This window comes from Hypanus sabinus, chromosome 1 (genome assembly GCF_030144855.1).
Source record: "Hypanus sabinus isolate sHypSab1 chromosome 1, sHypSab1.hap1, whole genome shotgun sequence".
NCBI classification, from domain to species: Eukaryota; Metazoa; Chordata; class Chondrichthyes; order Myliobatiformes; family Dasyatidae; genus Hypanus; species Hypanus sabinus.
The window spans coordinates 36,926,676-36,948,172 of NC_082706.1; the positions used below are offsets into that span (position 1 = coordinate 36,926,676).

A 21,497-nucleotide genomic window follows, 5' to 3' on the forward strand; every position below is an offset into this window, starting at 1 on the left:
CGTGAGTCTCTCCCCGGTCGGAGTGACCGTGAGTCTCTCCCCGGTCGGAGTGACCGTGAGTCTCTCCCCGATCGGAGTGACCGTGAGTCTCACCCCGGTCGGAGTGGCCGTGAGTCTCTCCCCGGTCGGAGTGGCCGTGAGTCTCTCCCCGGTCGGAGTGGCCGTGAGTCTCTCCCCGGTCGGAGTGGCCGTGAGTCTCTCCCCGGTCGGAGTGGCCGTGAGTCTCTCCCCGGTCGGAGTGGCCGTGAGTCTCTCCCCGGTCGGAGTGGCCGTGAGTCTCACCCCGGTCGGAGTGACCGTGAGTCTCACCCCGGTCGGAGTGACCGTGAGTCTCACCCCGGTCAGAATTCACCCCGTGAATTCTCCGTGGTCGGAGTGACTAAGACACCCTCATGGTCAGTGTAACTATATGAAATAATGTTATTCATGCTGTCAACGTAATTGAGACATGCACTTGGTCCTTGTACTGTAACTGAGGGGTGGGATGCAAGATCAGCGTAATTGAATGAGGGTACTCAGTCAATGTAATTGAGACACTCAGCTGTTCTGTATACTCTAACTGAGGGAAGATACTCACTCATAACTGAGGAACGTCACTCACGTGGTCAGTGTAACTGAGGGGAGGTCACTCCCACGGTCAGTGTCACCGAGGGAAGGTCACTCCCACAGTCAGTGTAACTGAGGAACGTTACTCCCGCAGTCAAACGTTACTCACACAGGCAATCTTCAGCAGGTGCCAGAGCTCTTTCTGCCGTTTCTCCTGAAGTTTCATCACCAGCTTCTCGTCCTCGGTCATCAGCTGCAGGACCCTCTCCAGCTTTGGGAGGAGGTCGATCACCTTCTGCTTACAGGCCAGCGTCTTGCTGTGGTGGAGGGGAAGCACAACGCCTGGTCAGGGGTTACCCAGCGCCCTCCTCCTCAGCCCACCTCGTTCCCACAAGCCTAGCCCACAGAGCACCACTAGCATGTCAGCCCTGCCCCTCCATCAGGTGCCTCCCATTTCCAACGGCCGTGCATGCCTGTGTGATCAGACGTCAGCTTTGGCACCAGTGCCAACTCACCAGCACACTTTCCCAGACAGGGACGTGGGAAAAGGCCCTTCAGCCCATCATCTCCGTGCCAATTTTAACTAATTCCCATCCTCCTCCATAATCAAAAGGTCAAAGGCTTGGATAAATTGGGTGTTTCCAGTTGTGCTGAACTAGGACCAGAGGGCACACCCTCAGGATAGAATGAATCCCTTTAGCGGAATCAGATTTAATATCATTGTCATATGTGGTGAAATTTGTTAACTTTACGGCAGCAGTGCATGAAACACATGATAAATAAATATAGAGAAAAATCTGGGTTACATTGAGTATGTATATGTCTATTACATAGTTAAGTTAAAAAGAAGTATTGCAAAATAACAGGAATAAAAAATGTATATGTCCTGGGCGGTGGAGATCCTTAACGACGCACGCCACCTTTCTGAGGCACTGCTCCTTGGAGATCACTTGGATACTACGGAGGCTGGTATCCATGATGAATCGGTCTAATCTTTCAAGTTCCTGCAACTTATTTCGATCTTGTGCAGGACCCCACCCCGATACCAGACGGTGATGCAGCCAGTCAGAATGCTTGCCACCGTACAGTTGTAAAAGTTTTTGAGTGTTTTAGTTGACAAGTCAAATTTCCTCAAACTCCAAATGAAGTATAACCGTTCTCATGCCTTCTTTCTAGCTGCATCGATATCTTGGGACCAGGTTCGATCCTCGGACATTTCGACACACAGGAACTTGTAATTGCTCACTCTCTCCATTACGGAAAAGGATCTTGGTGATTGCAGGACTGAAAAGCTTGAGCTTGTAGATATTAAGAAAGAGGATATGCTGGAGCTTTTGGAAAGTATCAAGTTGGATAAGTCAGCGGGACTGCACAAGATGTACTCCAGGCTACTATGGAAGATGAGGGAGGAGATTGCTGAGCCTCTGGCGATGATCTTTGCATCATCAATGGGAACAGGAGAGGTTCCAGATGATTGCAGGGTTGCGGATATTGTTCCTTTATTCAAGAAAGGGTGTAGAGATAGCCCAAGAAATTATAGACCAGTGAGACTTACCTCAGTGGTTGGTAAGTTGGTGGAGAAGATCCTGAAAGGCAGGATTTATGAACATTTGGAGAGGTATAATATGATTAGGAATAGTCAGCATGGCTTTGTCAAGGGCAGGTTGTGCCTTATGAGCCTGATTGAATGTTTTGAGGATGTGACTGAACACATTGATGAAGGTAGAGCAGTAGATGTAGTGTATATGGATTTCAGCAAGGGAAGGCATTTGACAAGGTACCCCATGCAAGGAATATTGAGAAAATAAGGAGGCATGGGATCTAAGGGGACATTGCTTTGTGGATCCTGAATTGGCTTGTCCACAGAAGGCAAAGAGTGGTTGTAGACAGGTCATATTCTGCATGGAAGTCAGTGATTTTTATAAATGACCTGGATGAAGAAGTGGAGGGATAGGTTAAATAAGTTGCTGATGACACAAAGGTTGGAGGTGTTGTGGATAGTGTTGAGGGCTGTCAGAGTTTACAGCAGAACATTGATAGGATGTAAAACTGGGCTGAGAAGTGGCAGATGGAGTTCAACCCAGATAAGAGTGAGGCGGTTCATTTTGGTAGGTCAAATATGATGGCAGAATATAGTATTAATGGTAAGACTCTTGGCAGTGTGGAGGAGCAGAGGGATCTTGGGGTCTGAGTCCATAGGACACTCAAAGCTGCTGCACAGGTTGACTCTGTAGTTAAGGAAGCATGCGGTGTATTGGCCTTCATCAATCATGGGATTGAGTTTAGGAGCCGTGAGGCAATGTTGCAGCTATATAGGGCCCTGGTCAGACCCCACTTGGAGCACTGTGCTCAGTTCTGGTCACCTCACTACAGAAAGGATGTGGAAGCAATAGAAAGGGTGCAGAGGAGATTTACAAGGATGTTGCCTGGATTGGAGAGCACGCCTTATGAGAATAGGTTGAGTGAACTCAACCTTTTCTCCTAGGAGAGACGGAGGATGAGAGGTGACCTGATAGAGGTGTACAAGATGATGAGAGGCATTGATGTGTGTGGATAGTCAGAGGCTTTTTCCCAGGGCTGAAATGGTTGCCACAAGAGGACATAGGTTTAAGGTGCTGGGGAATAGGTACAGAGGAAATATCAGGGGTAAGTTTCGTACTCAAAGAGTGGTGAGTGCGTGGAACGGGCTGCCAGCAACGGTGGTGGAGGCGGATACGATCGGGTCTTTTAGGAGACTTTTCGATAGGTACATGGAGCTTAGAAAAATAGAGGGCTATGGGTAACACTGGGTAATTTCTAAGGTAGGGAAGTGTTCGGCACAACTTTGTGGGCCGAAAGGCCTGTATTGTGCTGTAGGCTTTCTAGGTTTCTAAATGCTCCTCATACATTAACCCTTTCATCCCCAGAATAATTCTTGTGAACCTCTGCTAGGCTTTCTTAGTTAAGGGGCCCAGAACTGCTGACAATACTCCAAGTGCAGCTTGACCAGTGCCTCATAAAACCTTAGCACTACGTTCTTGCTTTTATGTCCAAAATGAATGCTAACATTGCATTTTCCTTCATTACCACCAACCCTTTATGCAAGTTAACCCTTGGGGAATCCTGCACAAGTCCCGTTGCAGCTCGGATTTCCAAAATTCCTTCCCCCTTAGAAATCAGTCCATGCCTTTTTTCCTCCTACTGTTCATACTCCAGAACACTGAATCGGATCTTTCTTCCTCCAGAGGTACAGAAATCCAAAGATTTTCCTCAGCCCAATCTCAGTCGACTTCCACCTTTCCTCTGCTCCTGTGACTGGAATCCTTCACTCTTCCTGGGTTTTCAGCTGTAGCATTGAAAAATCCTTCTCCCCTCTCCCCCCATCACCCCCTCGAGCAGCTTTCTGCAGATGTACTGTGGACTGCACGGTAACTGGTCACACCACCGTCTGATATGGAGGTTCACTGCACAGGGCTGGAAAAAGCTGCAGAAGGTTTAGACTCGGTGAAGTCCATCAAGGACACCAGCCTCCCCACCATCAAGGACGCCTCAGAATAGCAGCATGGAACCCCCCCCCCCCCCCAACATGCTCTCTCTTCTCATGACTACCATCAGTGAGGAGGTACAGGAGCCTGAAGACACACTCAATGGCTTAGGAACATCTTATTCCCCTCAGCCATCAGATTCCTGAATAGTCCACCAGCTTGTGAACAGAGTGGTCTTGTCTTCTGCTCCCGCAGCTCACCCACGTCAAGGTCTGACATGTTGTCTGTTCAGACACCACTGTTGTAATGCCTGCCTGTCTGAAGTGGATGGGCTACAGCAGCGGGGGGGGGGGGGGCTACATCGGCTATCAGGGTCCATTCCCAATAAAGAGCTACTGAATAAGAAAGAGTGAGTGAGTGTGTGTGTGTGTGTGTGTGAGTAAGAGTGTGTGAGTGAGTGAGAGTGAGAGTGTGAGTGTGTGTGTGTGTGTGAGTGTGAGTAAGAGTGTGTGTGAGTGTGAGTGAGAGTGTGAGAGTGTGTGTGAGTGTGTGTGTGTGTGTGAGTGAGAGTGAGAGTGTGAGTGTGTGTGTGTGAGTGAATGAGAGTGAGAGTGTGAGTGTGTGTGTGTGAGTGTGTGTGTGTGTGTGTGAGTGTGTGTGTGTGTGAGTGAGAGTGTGAGTGTGTGTGTGAGGGAGTGAGAGTGTGTGAGTGAGTGTGTGAGTGTGTGTGTGTGTGAGTGAGAGTGAGAGTGTGAGTGTGTGTGTGTGAGTGTGTGTGTGTGAGTGAGTGAGTGAGAGTGTGTGAGTGAGTGTGTGAGTGTGTGTGTGTGTGAGTGTATGTGTGTGAGTGTGTGTGTGTGAGTGAGTGAGAGTGTGAGTGGGTGTGTGAGAGTGTGTGAGTGAGAGTGTGTGTGTGTGTGAGTGAGAGTGTGTGAGTGTGAGTGAGAGTGTGTGAGTGTGAGAGTGTGTGTGTGTGTGAGTGAGAGTGTGTGAGTGTGTGTGTGAGTGAGTGAGTGTGTGAGTGAGCGAGAGTGTGTGAGTGAGTGTGTGAGAGTGTGTGTGAGTGAGTGTGTGTGAGTGTGTGTGTGTGAGTGAGAGTGTGTGAGTGTGTGTGTGTGAGTGAGAGTGTGTGAGTGAGTGTGTGAGAGTGTGTGTGAGTGAGTGTGTGTGAGTGTGTGTGAGTGTGTGTGTGAGTGTGAGAGTGTGTGTGTGTGTGTGTGTGTGAGTGAGAGTGTGTGAGTGTGCGTGTGAGTGAATGAGTGAGTGTGTGTGAGTGTGAGTGTGTGTGTGTGAGTATTATGTGTGCAGATGTACACACATACACCCACACACTATAATATACTGTATATGTTCTTATTGTAATTTATAGTGTTTGTATGTATTGCTCTGTACTGCTGTCACAAACAACAAGTTTCACTGCATATACAGTATCAGTGATGATAAACGGATTCTGATTCTGCAAATGGTTTGTTGCTCCAGATCCCAGCAACTGACATCTGTGGAGTCTTCCTGGTCTGTTACATGAGACAGAGTATCACAATTTCTTTCTCCCCTGAGGCTGGCAGGTTTATTGATTACAGTGTGACGAGACGTGGGGTTCGGCTCCCCGATGTACGACGGAGGGGGAGACTCACCTGAGGTGTGAGTAGATGTCCTTCACCTTGCTGTCAAAGCTCTGCAGCGTCTGCTGGAGGATGCGCACCATTGCCTGGCTGTCTCCATTGGTCCGCTGCTCTACGTACCAAACACAGCATTAAACCCCTCAGTCAGCCAGCACTTTCTACCCGGGTGGGGGAATACCTAACACAAGGATAATTTTAAGGTGATTGTAGAGTTACGTCTGAGGTAACTTTTTTTTTACTCACACAAAGGTGATTGCATGGAATGCACTGCTGGGGGTGTGGTGGTAGGGGAAGTGACTTTCTTAAATGGATGATTGGAAAATGGAAGGGAAGAGTTAGATTGTTCACAGAGTAGGTTAATAGGTTGGCACACCATCATGGGCAGAAAGGCCTGTATTGGGCTGTGTTCAAACTGCCACAATCAGCACAGAGCACGGGGACAAGGTCAGGAGAGAGATCGGGCAAAAACGAGGCGCAGAGTTTTGGGAAGGACGGGTCCCTTTAGGGCAGAGGTGAGGAGGAATTTCTTTAGACGGGGGGTGGTGAATCTGCGGAATTCAGTGCCGCAGGTGGCTGTGGATGCCAAGTCACCGGGTTGGTGGGTTCTTGATTAGCAAGGGCGTCAAAGTTTACTGGGAGGAGGAAGGAAAATGAGATTGAGAGGGATAATAAATCAGCCATTAGTGGAACAGAATCAACGGGCCAAGCAACCCAATTCTGTTCCTATGTCTTCTGGTTTTGTGGTCTTAAAACTCCACCGACCAGGGAAACACCCAAGTAGCTCACCCCTAACACCCCCTCGCCCACCCACATCAAAGCAATAGAGGACTCTCAATCCTCGAGGGCTGTTGTAGCTGCACGGATCCAGGCAGGCAGACGGTTCTGTCACACTACGGGCTTGTGCCTTGGAGATGGTGGCTGACTCTGGGCCACTCACCACAGCATCCCAGCCCGGTTTGCTTCGCTGAGGAAGATATATTCATACCTCTTTGCCTTTCCCTGAGTTTGCGATACAGTTCCATGGCCTCTTCCTCTCTGGGAACAAAACATCAGTGCAGATTAGTAGGACGCAACAGGATAGGTTAAAAGAATTCCTGATGGTCCGAAACATCGACTGATTATTCCCCCTCGTTAGATGCCCGGCCTGCTGAGTTCCTTGAGGATGGTGTCAGAGGCGGTGTGGGAGAGAACAAAGGCACGGCAGGCACATTAGAATCCGTGCTGGGTTGGGGGTTGGCCCCTCCTGCCAGACAAGCTGGGTTGCCTTTGTCTTCCACTGACACAGAGTGAGATGAGGAACTGCTGCGAACTTGTCCTTGCGGAAACATGGCTCACAACATCCATGCGCCATCAATCTTCAGGCGTGCCACTCAGGAGCTTGTGCTAATGGTATTTTTTGTGGCTGTATGTGCAATCGGAACGATATGGGCTGTGTGTGAGTGCTCGTACCTGTTTTGCACACTGGCTCCACAGGAACATGGCTTCGTTTTGCTACGCACGTGGATGGCTGAATGACAATTGGACATGAACTTGTGTTACGCTGAATTTCCAGCATCTGCAGAATGTCCTACGACTGCTGCTCCACTGCAAAGTCTCTTCGAGGGATGCCTACCCTGAAGAAGTTTAAATCTTCTCTTCATGGGAGTTCAGTGAGACCCTCACTCACTGCTCCCCCTCTGTAATCTCCTCTGCACTCACCCAGACTCAACTGCTCCTCTACCCCTCCCCCTTTCTCCATCCCCCATTCTGGTCTCCTCTCAACCCTCTTGTTAATCTTAGGAATATTGTAATTTATATTTCATCTGGGTGGCTTCGACTTGACATCGTTCTCCCTGACTTCTGGTGAATTCTCCCCCATCTCTCTTTTTCCATTCGGGTTCTTCTCCTGCTTCTGGTCCTCTCAGCTCTTCTGGTTCTGCCCACCTTCCCTTTCTTCCATGGTCCTCCAGGCTTTCCAATGAGATTCCTTCTTCTTCAGCCCTTTACCTCTTTCACCTATCACCTTCCAGCGTCTTACTTCATCCAGCTTCCCTCTCACCTAGTCCCACCTACCCTCCTCTGGCTTCCCTCCCCCTCACTCTTACTGTGGCTTCCATCTCCAACGCAGAAAACATCCGCACTGAAATGGCGATCTCCTCGTCCCCTAACACCACCCGTGTCAGACACGCACACACACACACAGCCACCATCCCTCACACAGATACACGTTCACACACACAGCCACCATCCCTCACACACACACACACACACACACACACAGATCGCCTCTGACACAGACATACACACTAAATGGTGGAAGCAGCTGCACGCAGACACAGATGTTGATACACAAGAATGGACATGCACATATACAGACATGCTCAGGGACGCATGCACACACACACACACACACACACAACCTGTGTTTAAATATAAAAAGAAACTGCAGATGCTGAAAATCTGAAACAAAACCAGAAACTGCTGGAAACTCTCAGCACGTCAGGCAGCATCTATGGGGAGAAAACCAGTCAGCTCGACCTGTAACTGCTCCTCCTGCCGTAGCCGCTACCTGACCCATCGAGCATTTGCAGCAGTTTCTGTTTTAATAAACACCAGCGCTGTGCTGACTTTGTGGGGTGAATGAAAGCTGGAAACCAAGGAGTTTTCAGTGAAACACTGACAGGCAGCGAGGCGCCGCGATCACGGACAACACTCACAGACCCTCCAGAGGCTCGCCCTGTCGCCGTGCCGACGGGCTCCGCTGTAGATCGACCAGGTCTGTCTGAAGTGCCATCGACTGCTCGTCTAGACTGCTGACGTCATTCATCTGACAGGGAGAACGGAGGGTAGAATTCAGTAGAGAATTGGGGATAAAACATCAGAGTCATCCCAGTGGGGCAGACTGGCAGTGGTGGGGCAGGGGGAGGCTGTGGTGTGTGTGTATAAGACACAGGTGTGCAGGGAGATGTAAAGCTGAGGTTTTGTCAGGCTACATCTGGAGTATTGTGAGCAGCTTCAACCCCTTTGTCTAAGGAAGGATGTGCTGGCATTATAGAGAACGATGCAGGGAATGAAAAGGTTAATGTACAAGGAGAGTTCAAGTCAAAGTATATTTATCATCAAGGAATGCATAAATTATACAACCTTGAGATCTGCCTGCTTACAGGCAGCCACAAAACAAGGAACTCGAAAGGACCCTATTAGAAAAATAAGACAAACCCCGATGTGCACAGAGAAAATGAAATAATACACAAAACAAATCATACAAACACTAGGGTGAGAAACAACGACATTCCGAACCCAACTGAGTCCTTAGATCCAAATCGCCGGAGCAGCCTGGATATAGCAGCTGGGCTAGCATTTAAACAGTCCAAACAGCAGATTGTACCTCGCGTTAGGACTTGGGATCTACCACGGCGAATTGTTCGTGTCTAGATTCACTTCAGGCCTAGATTTTGCTGCTGAGAAAGCCATACTCGATCTCTCCAAATTGGCTCAGCGCTTAGATCCCACATCGCCCGACTCTCAACAACCTGGTGTTTAAATTGTCCAAATTGCAGAACGTGCCTCGCATAAGGACCCGGGCTGTGCTGTGGAGAATCGCTCCAGGCCTAGAACATCCCACCCAGACAGTCGCTTCGGACCTACATTTCGCTGACGAGGAAGCTGTTCTCGACCTCTCCAAATCTATTCGGCACTTAGAACAATCCTAGCTTGCACCTGGGTTAGTTGGACAAGCATCTGTATTCTTCTGCCTCGACTTCTCCTCTCCAAATTGTTCCCTCCGACCAGCACAGCTCCAACTCCAAGGTCGTTGACTTAGCAGCGCAACAGTACAGCACATCTCTGGAATTCGCTTCGCTTCTGCTCACATCTTCATTGCTTGCGGCAACAGTTTACCACAATTTATTTCAAAAGAAGTGTTACTAGTTACGGTTTTAATTGAATTTTGAACTACCAGTAAGCTATTGCACGCCTTTGGTAGCGCCAGCTAAAACCGGACTCTGGGCCTGTACTCTCTAGAATTTAGAAGAATGAGGGAGGATCTCAATGAATAACAAAAGGCCTAGATGGAGAGGAAGTTTCCAATAGCAGGATAGTTTAGGACCAGAGGGTACACCTTCAGAATATAGTTCATCCATTTAGAAGAGGGATGGGGAGGATCTTTTTTTCAGCCAGAGGGTGGTATATCTATGGAATTCACCACCACAGATGGCTGTGGAGGCAAAGCCACCGGGTATATTTGAAGTGGATGCTCTTGTTTGGTAAGGTTTTCAAGGAGGAGAAGGCCGGAGAACGGGGATGAGAGGGATAATGAATCCACTATGACTGAATGGTGCAGCAGACTCGATGGGCCAAATGGCCTAATTGTTCTCCTATGCTTTGTGGTCTTACGGGAGGGGCAGACAGGCAAACAGGGTTGCGGTCAGACGGGCGAGCGGGGTTGTGGTCAAACGGTGGGCAGACACTCACCCTTCCACAACCTTCTGCCTTCATCTGCATTTCATTCCAGGCAGTAATCATTTTCTCGGAGGCTGAAAGAGACACAACCTGGTCAACACACTGAGAACGCGGAGTCAACGATAGAGTCTGACCCTGAGCAACAGGGGACTCTCACCAGAAGCACAGAGTCCTTCAGAATCACAATTAGATCTAATGTCACTGGTATATGTTCTGAAATTTGTTGTTCCTGGCCACAGGACAATGCAATTAAAAAACTATAAATTACAATAAGAAACATACTGTATATACACACTGGATCCGGCTAATCGGGACACATTGGGATTAGTACATTTTGGCCCAATTAAGCAGCTGCCCGAATTATCCGAAGTTTCATGGAATAATTTAAAAAGTATTAAAAAAACAAATTACCATTTAATTGAATAGCAAATTGTGCATTTACATGAATTACATAACTAATTAGAACACTATCAATATTACTACATTACTATAAAATTGTGTACTAGTTGATCACTATTAAGAACGAATACACAATTTTATAGACAGTGAATCTGTCCACAGCTGCGTTCCTTTGATTAACTGTAAACAAAAAATCAGTGCAGATGCCAAATGCAGATAATGGACTGACTTCATACAATGCTGTTGTTCTTTGCAAAATTGTGACAATAAACTGGACAGGTCAAAGAACACTGAGGCTGTCTACAAGAAGGGTCAGAACCGTCTCTATTTCCTGAGGAGACTGAGGTCCTTTAACATCTGCCGGACGATGCTGAGGATGTTCTACGAGGCTGTGGTGGCCAGTGCTATCATGTTTGCTGTTGTGTGCTGGGGCAGTAGGCTGAGGGTAGCAGACACCAACAGAATCAACAAACTCATTCGCAAGGCCAGTGATGTTGTGGGGGTGGAACTGGACTCTCTGACGGTGGTGTCTGAAAAGAGGATGCTGTCCAAGTTGCATGCCATCTTGGACAATGACTCCCATCCACTCCATAATGTACTGGTTAGGCACAGGAGTACATTCAGCCAGAGACTCATTCCACCGAGATGTAACACTGAGCGTCATAGGAAGTCATTCCTATCTGTGGCCATCAAACTTTACAACTCCTCCCTCGGAGTGTCAGACACCCCGAGACAATAGGCTGGTCCTGGACTAATTTCCACTTGGCATGAATAACTTATTATTATTATTATTATTTATTTATGGTTTTATATTGCTATATTTCTACGCTATTCTTGGTTGGCTGTAACGAAACCCAATTTCCCCTCGGGATCAATAAAGTATGTCTGTCTGTCTGTCTGTCCCATGATCGACCATTGCTGATACCTTCAAATTTTTTGTACTTCCTAACTCGCTGAAGTAGTCAGATCATTACATTTTCACTCTTGGCTGTTTCTGGCACCTGAATGCTTGACGCTACAGTGAGCAAAACAGTTCTGAACTGTCTTACTGCTAATTTCTCGCCAACTATCAGTGACAATCATCATTTCTTGAACAAGTGCACACAACTAAAGCTATTTAAATCTTCCTCCACCCCTCCCCCTCCTTCTTATTCTGACTTCTCATCTTTTTTCTCCAGTCCTGGTGAAGGGTCTTGGCCTGAAATGTTGACTGTTTACTCTTTTCCATAGATGCTGCCTGGCCTGCTGAGTTCTTTCAGCACTTAAAAACTGTTTGCTCTAAGCACAGTGTAGTGACTAACAGCCACACAAGTTCACGCATCAGATGCTACTTGGGAGCTGTTCGGCAACAGCCTCCTGTCCCAATTAAGCAGTAGAGGGTCCCAAATAAACAAAAGGAATCCTGGCTATTTTCTTGACTAGTTTTCCTCCTTTAAGAGTTGTCCCAAGATAAGTGGCTACTCCAAAAGATAGATATGTTTATTTTCCATTCAGAACTCTGAATTCAATGGGGAAGAAACGGTTTCTAAAACGTTGAATGTCTACCTTCAGGCTCCTGTACCTCCTCCTTGGTGGCAGCAGAGAAGAGGCCATTGTCCTGGTTGATGGGGTCCTTAACGGCAGACACCACTCTTTTGGGGCATCGTCTTTTGAAGGTGTCCTCAATGCTGGGGAGGCAAATGCCCGTGATGGAGCCGGTTGAGTTTGGAACTTTCTGCGGGTTGTTTCTCTGACCTTGTACAGTGGCTCTTCCATACCAGACGGTGAAGCAACCAGTTAGAATATACCTGTAGAAACTTGCAAGCCTTTGATGACATATAAAGTCTCCTCAAACTCCTAATAGCCGCCGTCGGGCCTGCTTTGTAATTGCATCGATATGCTTGGCTCAGAACAGATCTTCAGAGATGTTGACACCAAGGAACTTAAAACTCATCCTGTCCCATGGCTGATCCATTGATGGGGAGTTCGAGTCCCCTTGACTTACCCTTCCTAAGTCCACAGTCAATTCCTGGTCTTAGTGACGCTGAGTACAAAGCTGTTGTAGCGACACCACTCAACCAGCTATCTATCTCACACCTTGTCACCATCCGGAATTCTGCCAACAGTAGGTGTGTCATTGGCAAATTTATAGACGGTGTTTGAGCTGCACCAGGCCACACAGTCAGAGTAGGGTAGAGAGAGCAGAGCAGTGTGCCAATTACACATCCACGAGGTGTGCCAGTATTGATGCTATTTCTGATCTGCACTCTGGGGTCTCCCGGTGAGGAAGTCAAGGATGCAGATGCAAGTACAGAAGCCCAGGCTTTGGAGCTTGTTGAGGGTACGATGCCGTCGATCGCTGAGCTGTCATCAATTAACAGCAGCCCGATGTAGATATTGCTGCTGCCCAGGCGATCCAAGGCCGAGTGGAGAGCTAGTGAGATTGCATCCGCTGTGGGCCGATTCCGGCAATAGGTAAACTGCACAGGTCCAGGTCCTTGCCTAGGCAGGAGTTGATTCCGTTCCTGACCAACCTCTCAAAGTTCCGACTCATTGAGGCAGATCACCCTGCTCTTGCTGGCCACCGGTTGATGCCCTTTTGAAGCAGGTGAGCTCCAGCTGCAGCAGTGCGATGTTGAATACGTCCTTGAACACTCCTGCCAGTTAGCTAGCACAGGCTTCCAGTGCCCGACTGGGTACACCATCAGGGCCTGGCGCCTTGCGAGGGCTCACCTTTATGGAAGATGTTCCGAAGCAGAGATTAGAGGGTCACCAGGTGCTGCAGGGGTTCGCACAAGGGTCATTTTATTCTCCTTTTCAAAGCGTGTATAAATGGCGTTTAGCTCATTTTGGAGTGAAGTATCACAGCCATTCACGTCTCACCTTGTAGGAAGAAACCGCCTGCAAATCATGCCAGAGCTGACTCCATTTCTAACTTCAATGGGAAATGTTTTTTAAACTCTGAAAACAGCCTCCTGTTACACTTCAGTAGGACCAGCCAGGGTGGTTGGTCCTACACCGTGAACAGTAAGATGCGGCAGAACAAAGGGATCTGGAACACGGGTCCTTCATTCATTGGAAGTGGTGTCACAGGTTGACAGGGTTGTAAAGAAAGTGTTTGGCACACCAGCCTTCATACATCAAAGTATGAGTAAAGGAGGCGTGATGTTATGTTGAAGACATTGGTGATGCCTAATTTGGAGTATTGTGTGCAGTTTTGGTCTCCTAACTACAGGAAAGATATCAATAAGGATTTAAGGAAATAAGGGAAGATTGAATAGGTTTGGACTTTATTCCTCGGAATGCAAAAGATTGAGAGGAGATTTGATAGAAGTATATAAAATTATGACGGGTATAGTTAGAGTTCTATTGAAATTGGGTGGGACTACAGCTACAGGTTGTAGGTAAAGGTGAAATGTTTAAGGGGATTATGGTCCCGGTGCCGGTCGATGGGAGTCGGCAGTTTAAATGGCTCAGCATGGACTAGATGGGCCGAAAAGCCCGTTTCTGTGCTGCACTTCTCTATGACTCCATGAATTGAAACATCAAAGCAAACTTTCTTAGAAGTCTGTGCAAATTTGGCACGTCATCTAAAACTTTGACAGACTTTGATGTGTGGTGAAGAGAGTGTATGTTAGCTGGTATAGAAATAACAATGCCCCTGTACAGCACAGCCTACAAAAAATAGTGGATATGGCCCAGTCCATCACGGATAGAGCCCACCCCTCTATTAAGAACACCTACATGGACCACTGCCTCACAAAAGCAGCATCCAACATCAAGGACCTCCACCATCTAGGCCATGCTCTCTCGTCATGGTTGCCATCAGGAAGGAAGTAGAGAAGCCTCTTCTCCTTGGAGCAGAGGAGGGCAAGAGGGATTTATGATTGAGGGGCAGAGACAGGGAGATAGCAGGAAACTTTTCCCCAGTGTCAGAGGAACATAAAACTAGGGGATATGTTTCACCCAGAGGTCAGGGAGTAGCTGGAACACAGCAGTGGAAACAGTCACTGGCAGTGCCTGGGTATGGAGGGCCATGGACCATGTGCAGGATTAATAGGGAAGGCTGTCTGTTGGTCAGTGTGGATGACCGGTTCCCACGGTGTACAATCCGATGGTGCAGAATTGCTCCTCCAACTGGGAGATGAGAGATTACAGGAGCTCCGTGCTTAAGCAGCAACCATATTTCAAGCAAACAAGCAAAAGACCTGCAGCCAGCTGAACCTGAGATAAGGCAGCCAGCAACTACAACACTTCTTTTCTGACCTGCCAGGGGGTGGAGTTAAAGGCATGGAAACAGACCTTTTGGCAAATCTCAGCCATGTAGACCAAAATGTCTTCCTGAGTGTGCTTGGTCCTCTTCCCATCCAAATGACCTTCACGTTCCAGGTGTCAACATTGCTGGCGATCCATCCTGAGATGCAATTACGAAGAAGGCGTGCCAGCTGCTACATTTCATTCGGAGTTTGAGGTGGTTCGGTATGTCACCAGAGACTCTGGCAGATTTACAGCGGAGGGCATTCTGTCCGGCTGCATCGCCGTCTGGTATGGCGGTGCCAGAGCCCAGGCTGGGAAACGGCTGCCGTGGCTCGTTAACTCAGCCTGCTACGTTACGGGCACTCGCCTTCCGAACACCGAGGACATCTTCGAAAGCCAGTGCCTCAGGAAAACAGCATCCATCATGAAGGGCCCTCACCGGCCACCTTCTCATTGCTACCATCAGGGAGGAGGCACAGGAGCCTGAAGACACACACTTAACTCTTTAAGGATAGCTTCTTCCCCTCCACCATTGGATTTCTGAACAATGAAACTGCTCTCTTTTTGCATTACCTGTTTATATTTCTTTTTGTAATTTATAGTACATTTTATGTATTGCACAGTATTGATGTTTCCATACAAATTTGATGATATATGACAATGATAATCCTGATTCCGAATGCTACGAGTCTCAACCATTTCCTCTGGCCTCTCGGTCCATGTACCAAACCCCAGACTGTCATAACGACGCGCTACGCCTGGTCCTGGACCAACCAGCGGGCACGCGTCTTCCCCAGTACTCACTAATCCCAAAGGCCATCTGCTCGCTGTATTTCTCCAGGTCGATCTGAATGCTGACGCGGAAGAAGTCCAACTTGGCCTTCAGTTGCTGGCACAGGGACATCATGGTGGTCTTCATCTTGGACAGAGTGCTGTTGCATCGCAGCAGGCTCATCCTGGAGAGAGACGAGTGAGGATCACTCCTCGTTCTCGCTGCAGACACCGTGTGCGCAGTACCCGGCCCTCCCAGAGGGTGGCAGCATTATGCAGGGAACCAGCACATCACTGGTTTGCAATCCCCTCCCTCCACTCCACCTCCTAAACCCCTCCCTCCCTCCACCTCCTAAACCCCTCCCTCCCTCCACTCCACCTCCTAATCCCCCTTTCTCCCTCCGCTCCACCTCCTAATCCCCCTCCCTCCACTCCACCTCCTAATCCCCCTTTCTCCCTCCACTCCTCCTAATCCCCCTCCCTCCACTCTACCTCTGACTCCCCCCCCCCTCCTACCACTCCACCTCCATCCAATCCATAACTTACCCTACTTACCTGGGTCCCTCCACCTTCCCCTCACTCAATTCCATCACCTCCCCCTCCTCCATCCCCTTGCCACCTAACTTCAAACACACTCCCTCCTCCCCACGTCCTCCTCCTCCTTCCTCTCTATGTCCCCTCCATGTCCTCCCTCCCACCACTACCATTCCTCCACAGACTCCTTCCTCTCCAGCCTCACTCCTCCTCATCTCACCCAACTTTCTGCTGACCACTCCATCCCCTCGCCATCTCACCCCTCTCCTTCCACCCCCTCCCCCAGCATGAGTAGTGTTGTCACTCACATGGCCGCCCGCTGTCCCTGCTGGAGCCGGACGCAGATCTCTTTCATGTTGCGGATCAGGTCCCAGCTCTGCCCCCAGGCTCGCCGCAGCTGCACGTAGGGGAGCATCCTCTTCGGGTCCTGCACTGTGAACCAGGGCAGAGTGGGCTGACAGGCATGCAATCTGTCCACCCCCACCCCCACATCTACAGGGTGCCCAGTCCACAGCCCTCCTCCATGTCCACCCCCACACCCACCTCTACAGGGTGCCCATCCCACAGCCCTCCTCCATCTCCACCCCCACCCCCACCTCTACAGGGTGACCATCCCACAGCCCTCCTCCATGCCCACCCCCACCTCTACAGGGTGACCATCCCACAGCCCTCCTCCATGCCCACCCCCACCCCCACTTCTACAGGGTGCCCATCCCACAGCCCTCCTCCATGCCCACCCCCACCCCCACTTCTACAGGGTGCCCATCCCACAGCCCTCCTCCATGCCCACCCCCACCCCCACTTCTACAGGGTGCCCATCCCACAGCCCTCCTCCATGCCCACCCCCACCCCCACTTCTACAGGGTGCCCAGTCCACAGCCCTCCTCCATGTCCACCCCCACCCCCACTTCTACAGGGTGCCCAGTCCACAGCCCTCCTCCATGTCCACCCCCACCCCCACCCCCACTTCTACAGGGTGACCATCCCACAGCCCTCCTCCATGCCCACCCCCACCTCTACAGGGTGACCATCCCACAGCCCTCCTCCATGTCCACCCCCACCCCCACTTCTACAGGGTGCCCAGTCCACAGCCCTCCTCCATGCCCACCCCCACCTCTACAGGGTGCCCATCCCACAGCCCTCCTCCATGCCCACCCCATAACACCACCTGCCCCACCCCACAGCACCTCACTCCACCCCCACAGACCTTCTAAATGGTGCCCACCCCAAAGCCATTTTACAGGGTGCCCAACCCCATATCATACCCTCTCCACCCCACACCCCTTCTACAGGGTGCCCACCCCACACCCCTTCTACAGGGTGCCCACCCCACAGCCCTTCTACAAGGTGTCCACCCCGAAGCCCTCCTATATGGTGCCCACCCCATAACACCACCAGACCCACCCCGCAACCCTTAAACAGGGTGCCCTCCCCACAATCCCACTAAAGGGATTTAATAGGATTGCCCACCCAACCCTCCTAAACACGGGGAAATCTGCAGATGCTGGAAATTCAAACAACAACATTCACAAAATGCTGGTGGAACACAGCAGACCAGGCAGCATCTATAAGGAGAAGCACTGTTGACATTTCGGGCTGAGACCCTTCATCAGGACTAACTGAAATGAAAGATAGTAAGAGAGTTGAAAGAAGTGGGGGAGGGGGAAATGCGAAATGATAGGAGAAGACCAGAGGGGATGGGGTGAAGCTGAGAGCTGGAAAGGTGATTGGCGAAAGTGGCCTTTTATATATTGGTGAGATCCGACGCAGACTGGGAGACCATTTCGCTGAACACCAATGCTTGGTCCGCCAGAGAAAGCAGGATCCACACATTTTAATTCCACATCCCATTCCCATTCTGATATGTCTATCCTCTATTGTCAAAATGAATCCAAACTCAGGTTGGAGGAACAACATCTTATATACCAGTTGGGTAGCCTCCAACCTGATGGCATGAACAGTGACTTCTCTAACTTCCGTTAACACCCTTCCTCCCCTTCTTACCCCATCCCTGACATATTTAGTTGTTTGCCTGTTCTCTGGTGCTCCCCCCTCCCCCTTTATTTCTCCTGAGGCCTCCCGTCCCTTCTCCAGCTCTGTATCACTTTCGCCAATCACCTTTCCAGATCTTAGTTTCACCCCACCCCCTCCGGTCTTCTCCTATCATTTCGCATTTCCCCCTCCCCCCACTACTTTCAAATCTCCTACTATCTTTCCTTTCCGTTAGTCCTGCCGAAGGGTCTCGGTCCGAAACGTCGACAGCGCTTCTCCCTATCGATGCTGCCTGACCTGCTACAGGGTGCCCACCCCACAGCCTTCCTACATGGTGCCCCCATAACACCACCTGCCCCACCCGATGGTCCTTCTACAGGGTGCCCACCCCACAACCCTTCTACAGGGTGCCCACCCCACAGCCTTCCTACATGGTGCCCCCATAACACCACCTGCCCCACCCGACAATTCTTCTACAGGGTGCCCACCCAACCCTACTAAAGTGTGCTCACCCCACAGCCCTCCTAAAGGGTGCCCACCCCCATAACAACACCCGCCCCTCTCCACCCCCACAACCTATCTTCGAACCTCTGATTCCCAAACCTATAACCCTAACCTCTCCCCCCGCTCCGCGCAAATAAACCCCGGCCTCCGTCCCACCCCCACTCACGCACTCAACCCCCCCCCCCATAACCTCTACCACGACTGCCGCTCCCCATTACCCTTACCCAGGCCCAAATGCCTGGGGGGAGGGAATCTCCCTCACAATTAAACAAGGCAGTTTAATTCTGCTGAATCAGGCCTCACTTACAAATGAAGCTGACTGCGTCGGGCTGTTTGGGGACCAGGACCGGCCCGTCGTAGGTGCTGGTGCTCTTGTCAAAGAGATAAATGATGGTCGGTTCCGACTTCTTCCCTTCGCACGGCTGCTGGGAACGGGTATGGCAAACGGCAGATTGTAGCTACGGGTGTCTTCAGAACTCTGCCCCCTGACCCCCACCCTGCTGACTCCCTGACCATGCCCTCGGACCCCCACCCTCCAAGCGTGTCACCCAACACCTCACTCACCCTCCTCATACTTTTTGAGTTAAACTAAACCTACAAGTCCCAAATCCCCCTACAATTCCCTGCACGGGTGCACCTAGTCATACCTGCCTCTGGCACCAGCCCCGGCTGCTCTTTCCACGCATCCACCACTCTGCATAAAAAACCCCCCACACATTCTCTTTACACTATTCCCTCTCACCTTAAATGCATGTCCTCTACAGTTTGACATTTTGCCTCCGGAAAGAAAAACATTGTCTACTCTCACAATCTTCATCAATTTATCAGCACATAGAAACTACCCAAGTTTGTCCCTGTAGCTGATACTCTCAAGTTCAGGCCACCCTCTCTCCAGAGCTTCCACATCTATGACAGAACTACTCCAACTGTGGTCTAAGGAAAGTTATCTGCAGCTGCAACTTTTAAACTCATTCCCCCGACCGGCGAAGGTAAGCCGAATGCTTTCTTTGATACCCTGCCCACGTGTTATGATTGCGATACAGTACCCGTCCCTGTGGTAACCTAACCCTCAGGAATCGTACCCTGTTGTCTGGCATACACTGGATCACAGGTTTCCGAGGGTCTATGGCAGTTCCCGTCTCCAACAGCAGCTCCTGGTTATAGGCCGGGATGTTGGCCGTGGTTTCGATCCACTGCTGCAGGCACTGAAGGCTGGCCTCGGGAGTGACTGGGTAGGTGTGGACAACTCCCGATTTCATGTCCAGGATCTGCACGTACTAGAGAAACCAGGAACGCAAGGTCAGGGAGAGTGGAAGCAGGACAGCAAGCTCCTCGAGGGCGGCACAGCGGCAGCGATCGTCACTCGGGATCTCAATCCCCACTCCCGTCTGGAAGAAGTTTGCACCTTCTCCCTGTGACCATGTGGCCTTTCTCTGGGTGCTCCGGTTTCCACAGACGTGTGGGTTAGGATCGGCAGGTTGCGGGCATGCTATGTTGGCACTGGAAGTGTGGCAGCTCCTACGGTTTGCCCCCAGCTCACCCTCTTTGGAACGTGAGAGTAAACCCAAAGCTCATACAGACAGCACTAGGAACTAAACCTTGACTGGTGATCAGTCATTGATGCAAACGACACAATTCACAGTGTGAAAAATGAAGCTAATCTCTCCGACAAAGCTAACTTCTAAACTCCTTAGCACTTCTAACTTCACTACCTTTAACCCATCCAAGATTTCCTTGTTGACTATCTCACAATATCCCTGGTCACACAAGGCTCCTAAGCCCATCGTCCCTGCTGGGGCACAGGCTGCCAACAGCAGCTCGACAGAGTCCTCTGTGCTGGGCCAGTCTCTCACTGAAAGATGCCGATCCTAAAGTCTCAACAACTGGACTTAAGATCCACACGTCAAGGTCGGACTTACTCCCGACCGCTGCTTCCAATCTGCTGGACTCAGCTCCTGCCAAACACTCTTGCAGCTTAGCACCGTTATTTACTGAGATACAGTACAGAGCAGACCCCTCCAGCTGTGCAGCCCAGCGTTCTGTAAAATCTGCCCCATCCAAGCCCCTGGGACCGACTCCCAGTCCATAAAGTCACCCACTACAACGCTGCTGTTTTTAACAAAGATGAGAGGTGTCTTGTGTACGATGAAGCTTACCGCACAGTCAAATGCATTATGTCAACGACCAGCACAGTCCAACGGCGTGCTGGGGCCGCCTGCAAGTGTCAACCTGCTTCCATGCCAATACAGAATGTCCACAATTTACCAAACCGAACGCGTGCGTCTCCGGAGTGTGGGAGAAGACCGGAGGAAACCCACGCAGTCACTGCAAACTCCAGAGGTGGGAATTGAACCCCGTGGGCGTTACGGTAACTGTAGCATTGCCTGTGTTGCCCAGACATCGCTCTCTGATCCTTGTTCCTCTAGAACACACACAAAGGGAACTAGAAGCTGCAAAATGCAGATAGCACTGGGAGCGGAGAGCTCGGAGTTGACTACTGAAAGAACTAGACGGAGTGGACGTGGAGAGGGCGTTTCCAATTGTGGAAGAGTTTGGCACCAGAAGGCACCACCTCAGGATAGAACAATACAGGCCCTTCAGCCCACAATGTTGTGCCAACCCTGAAACCCTGATAGATGCTTTATCTCTGTCCCTTTAGAACAGAAATAAGGAGGAATTTCTTTTGCCAGAGGATGGTGATCTGTGGAATTCATTGCTAGACAGCTGTTGTGACCAAGTCAGTGGTGTATTTAAAACAAAGGCTGATGGGATCTTGATTAGGAAGAGCATCGAAATCTATGGGGGGAATCACGAGAATAGGGTTGAGAGGGAAAAATTAATTGGCCATGAACAAATGGCAGAGCAGACTTGAAAAGGCTGAATGGCTGAAGCTGCCTCACGGCCCTTGTGGACTGGACGCAGTGTGATCACCCAGCGTCAAGGGGACCACAGTGTGAGCGTGGGACGAGTGATTCACCGCTCCCACCAC

General features: G+C 50.1%; 1 protein-coding gene across 5 annotated transcripts in view; it reads right to left on the minus strand.

Moving 5' to 3' along the window:
- The window catches only part of ikbkb (inhibitor of nuclear factor kappa B kinase subunit beta), a 146,028-nt gene that overhangs the window by 9,914 nt on the left and 114,617 nt on the right, over positions 1-21,497 (minus strand). For 4 of the 5 annotated variants that reach the window (XM_059967681.1, XM_059967690.1, XM_059967699.1 and 1 more), the window contains 9 exons: positions 19,591-19,785; positions 18,816-18,933; positions 16,321-16,444; positions 15,512-15,663; positions 10,085-10,146; positions 8,329-8,438; positions 6,618-6,667; positions 5,645-5,744; positions 716-863 (listed from right to left, as the gene is read on the minus strand). In XM_059967681.1, the coding sequence (XP_059823664.1) occupies positions 716-863; positions 5,645-5,744; positions 6,618-6,667; positions 8,329-8,438; positions 10,085-10,146; positions 15,512-15,663; positions 16,321-16,444; positions 18,816-18,933; positions 19,591-19,785 (1,059 nt within the window). The remainder of the gene's footprint in view (positions 1-715; positions 864-5,644; positions 5,745-6,617; positions 6,668-8,328; positions 8,439-10,084; positions 10,147-15,511; positions 15,664-16,320; positions 16,445-18,815; positions 18,934-19,590; positions 19,786-21,497) is intronic. The other variant, XM_059967707.1, reaches the window with a different exon arrangement.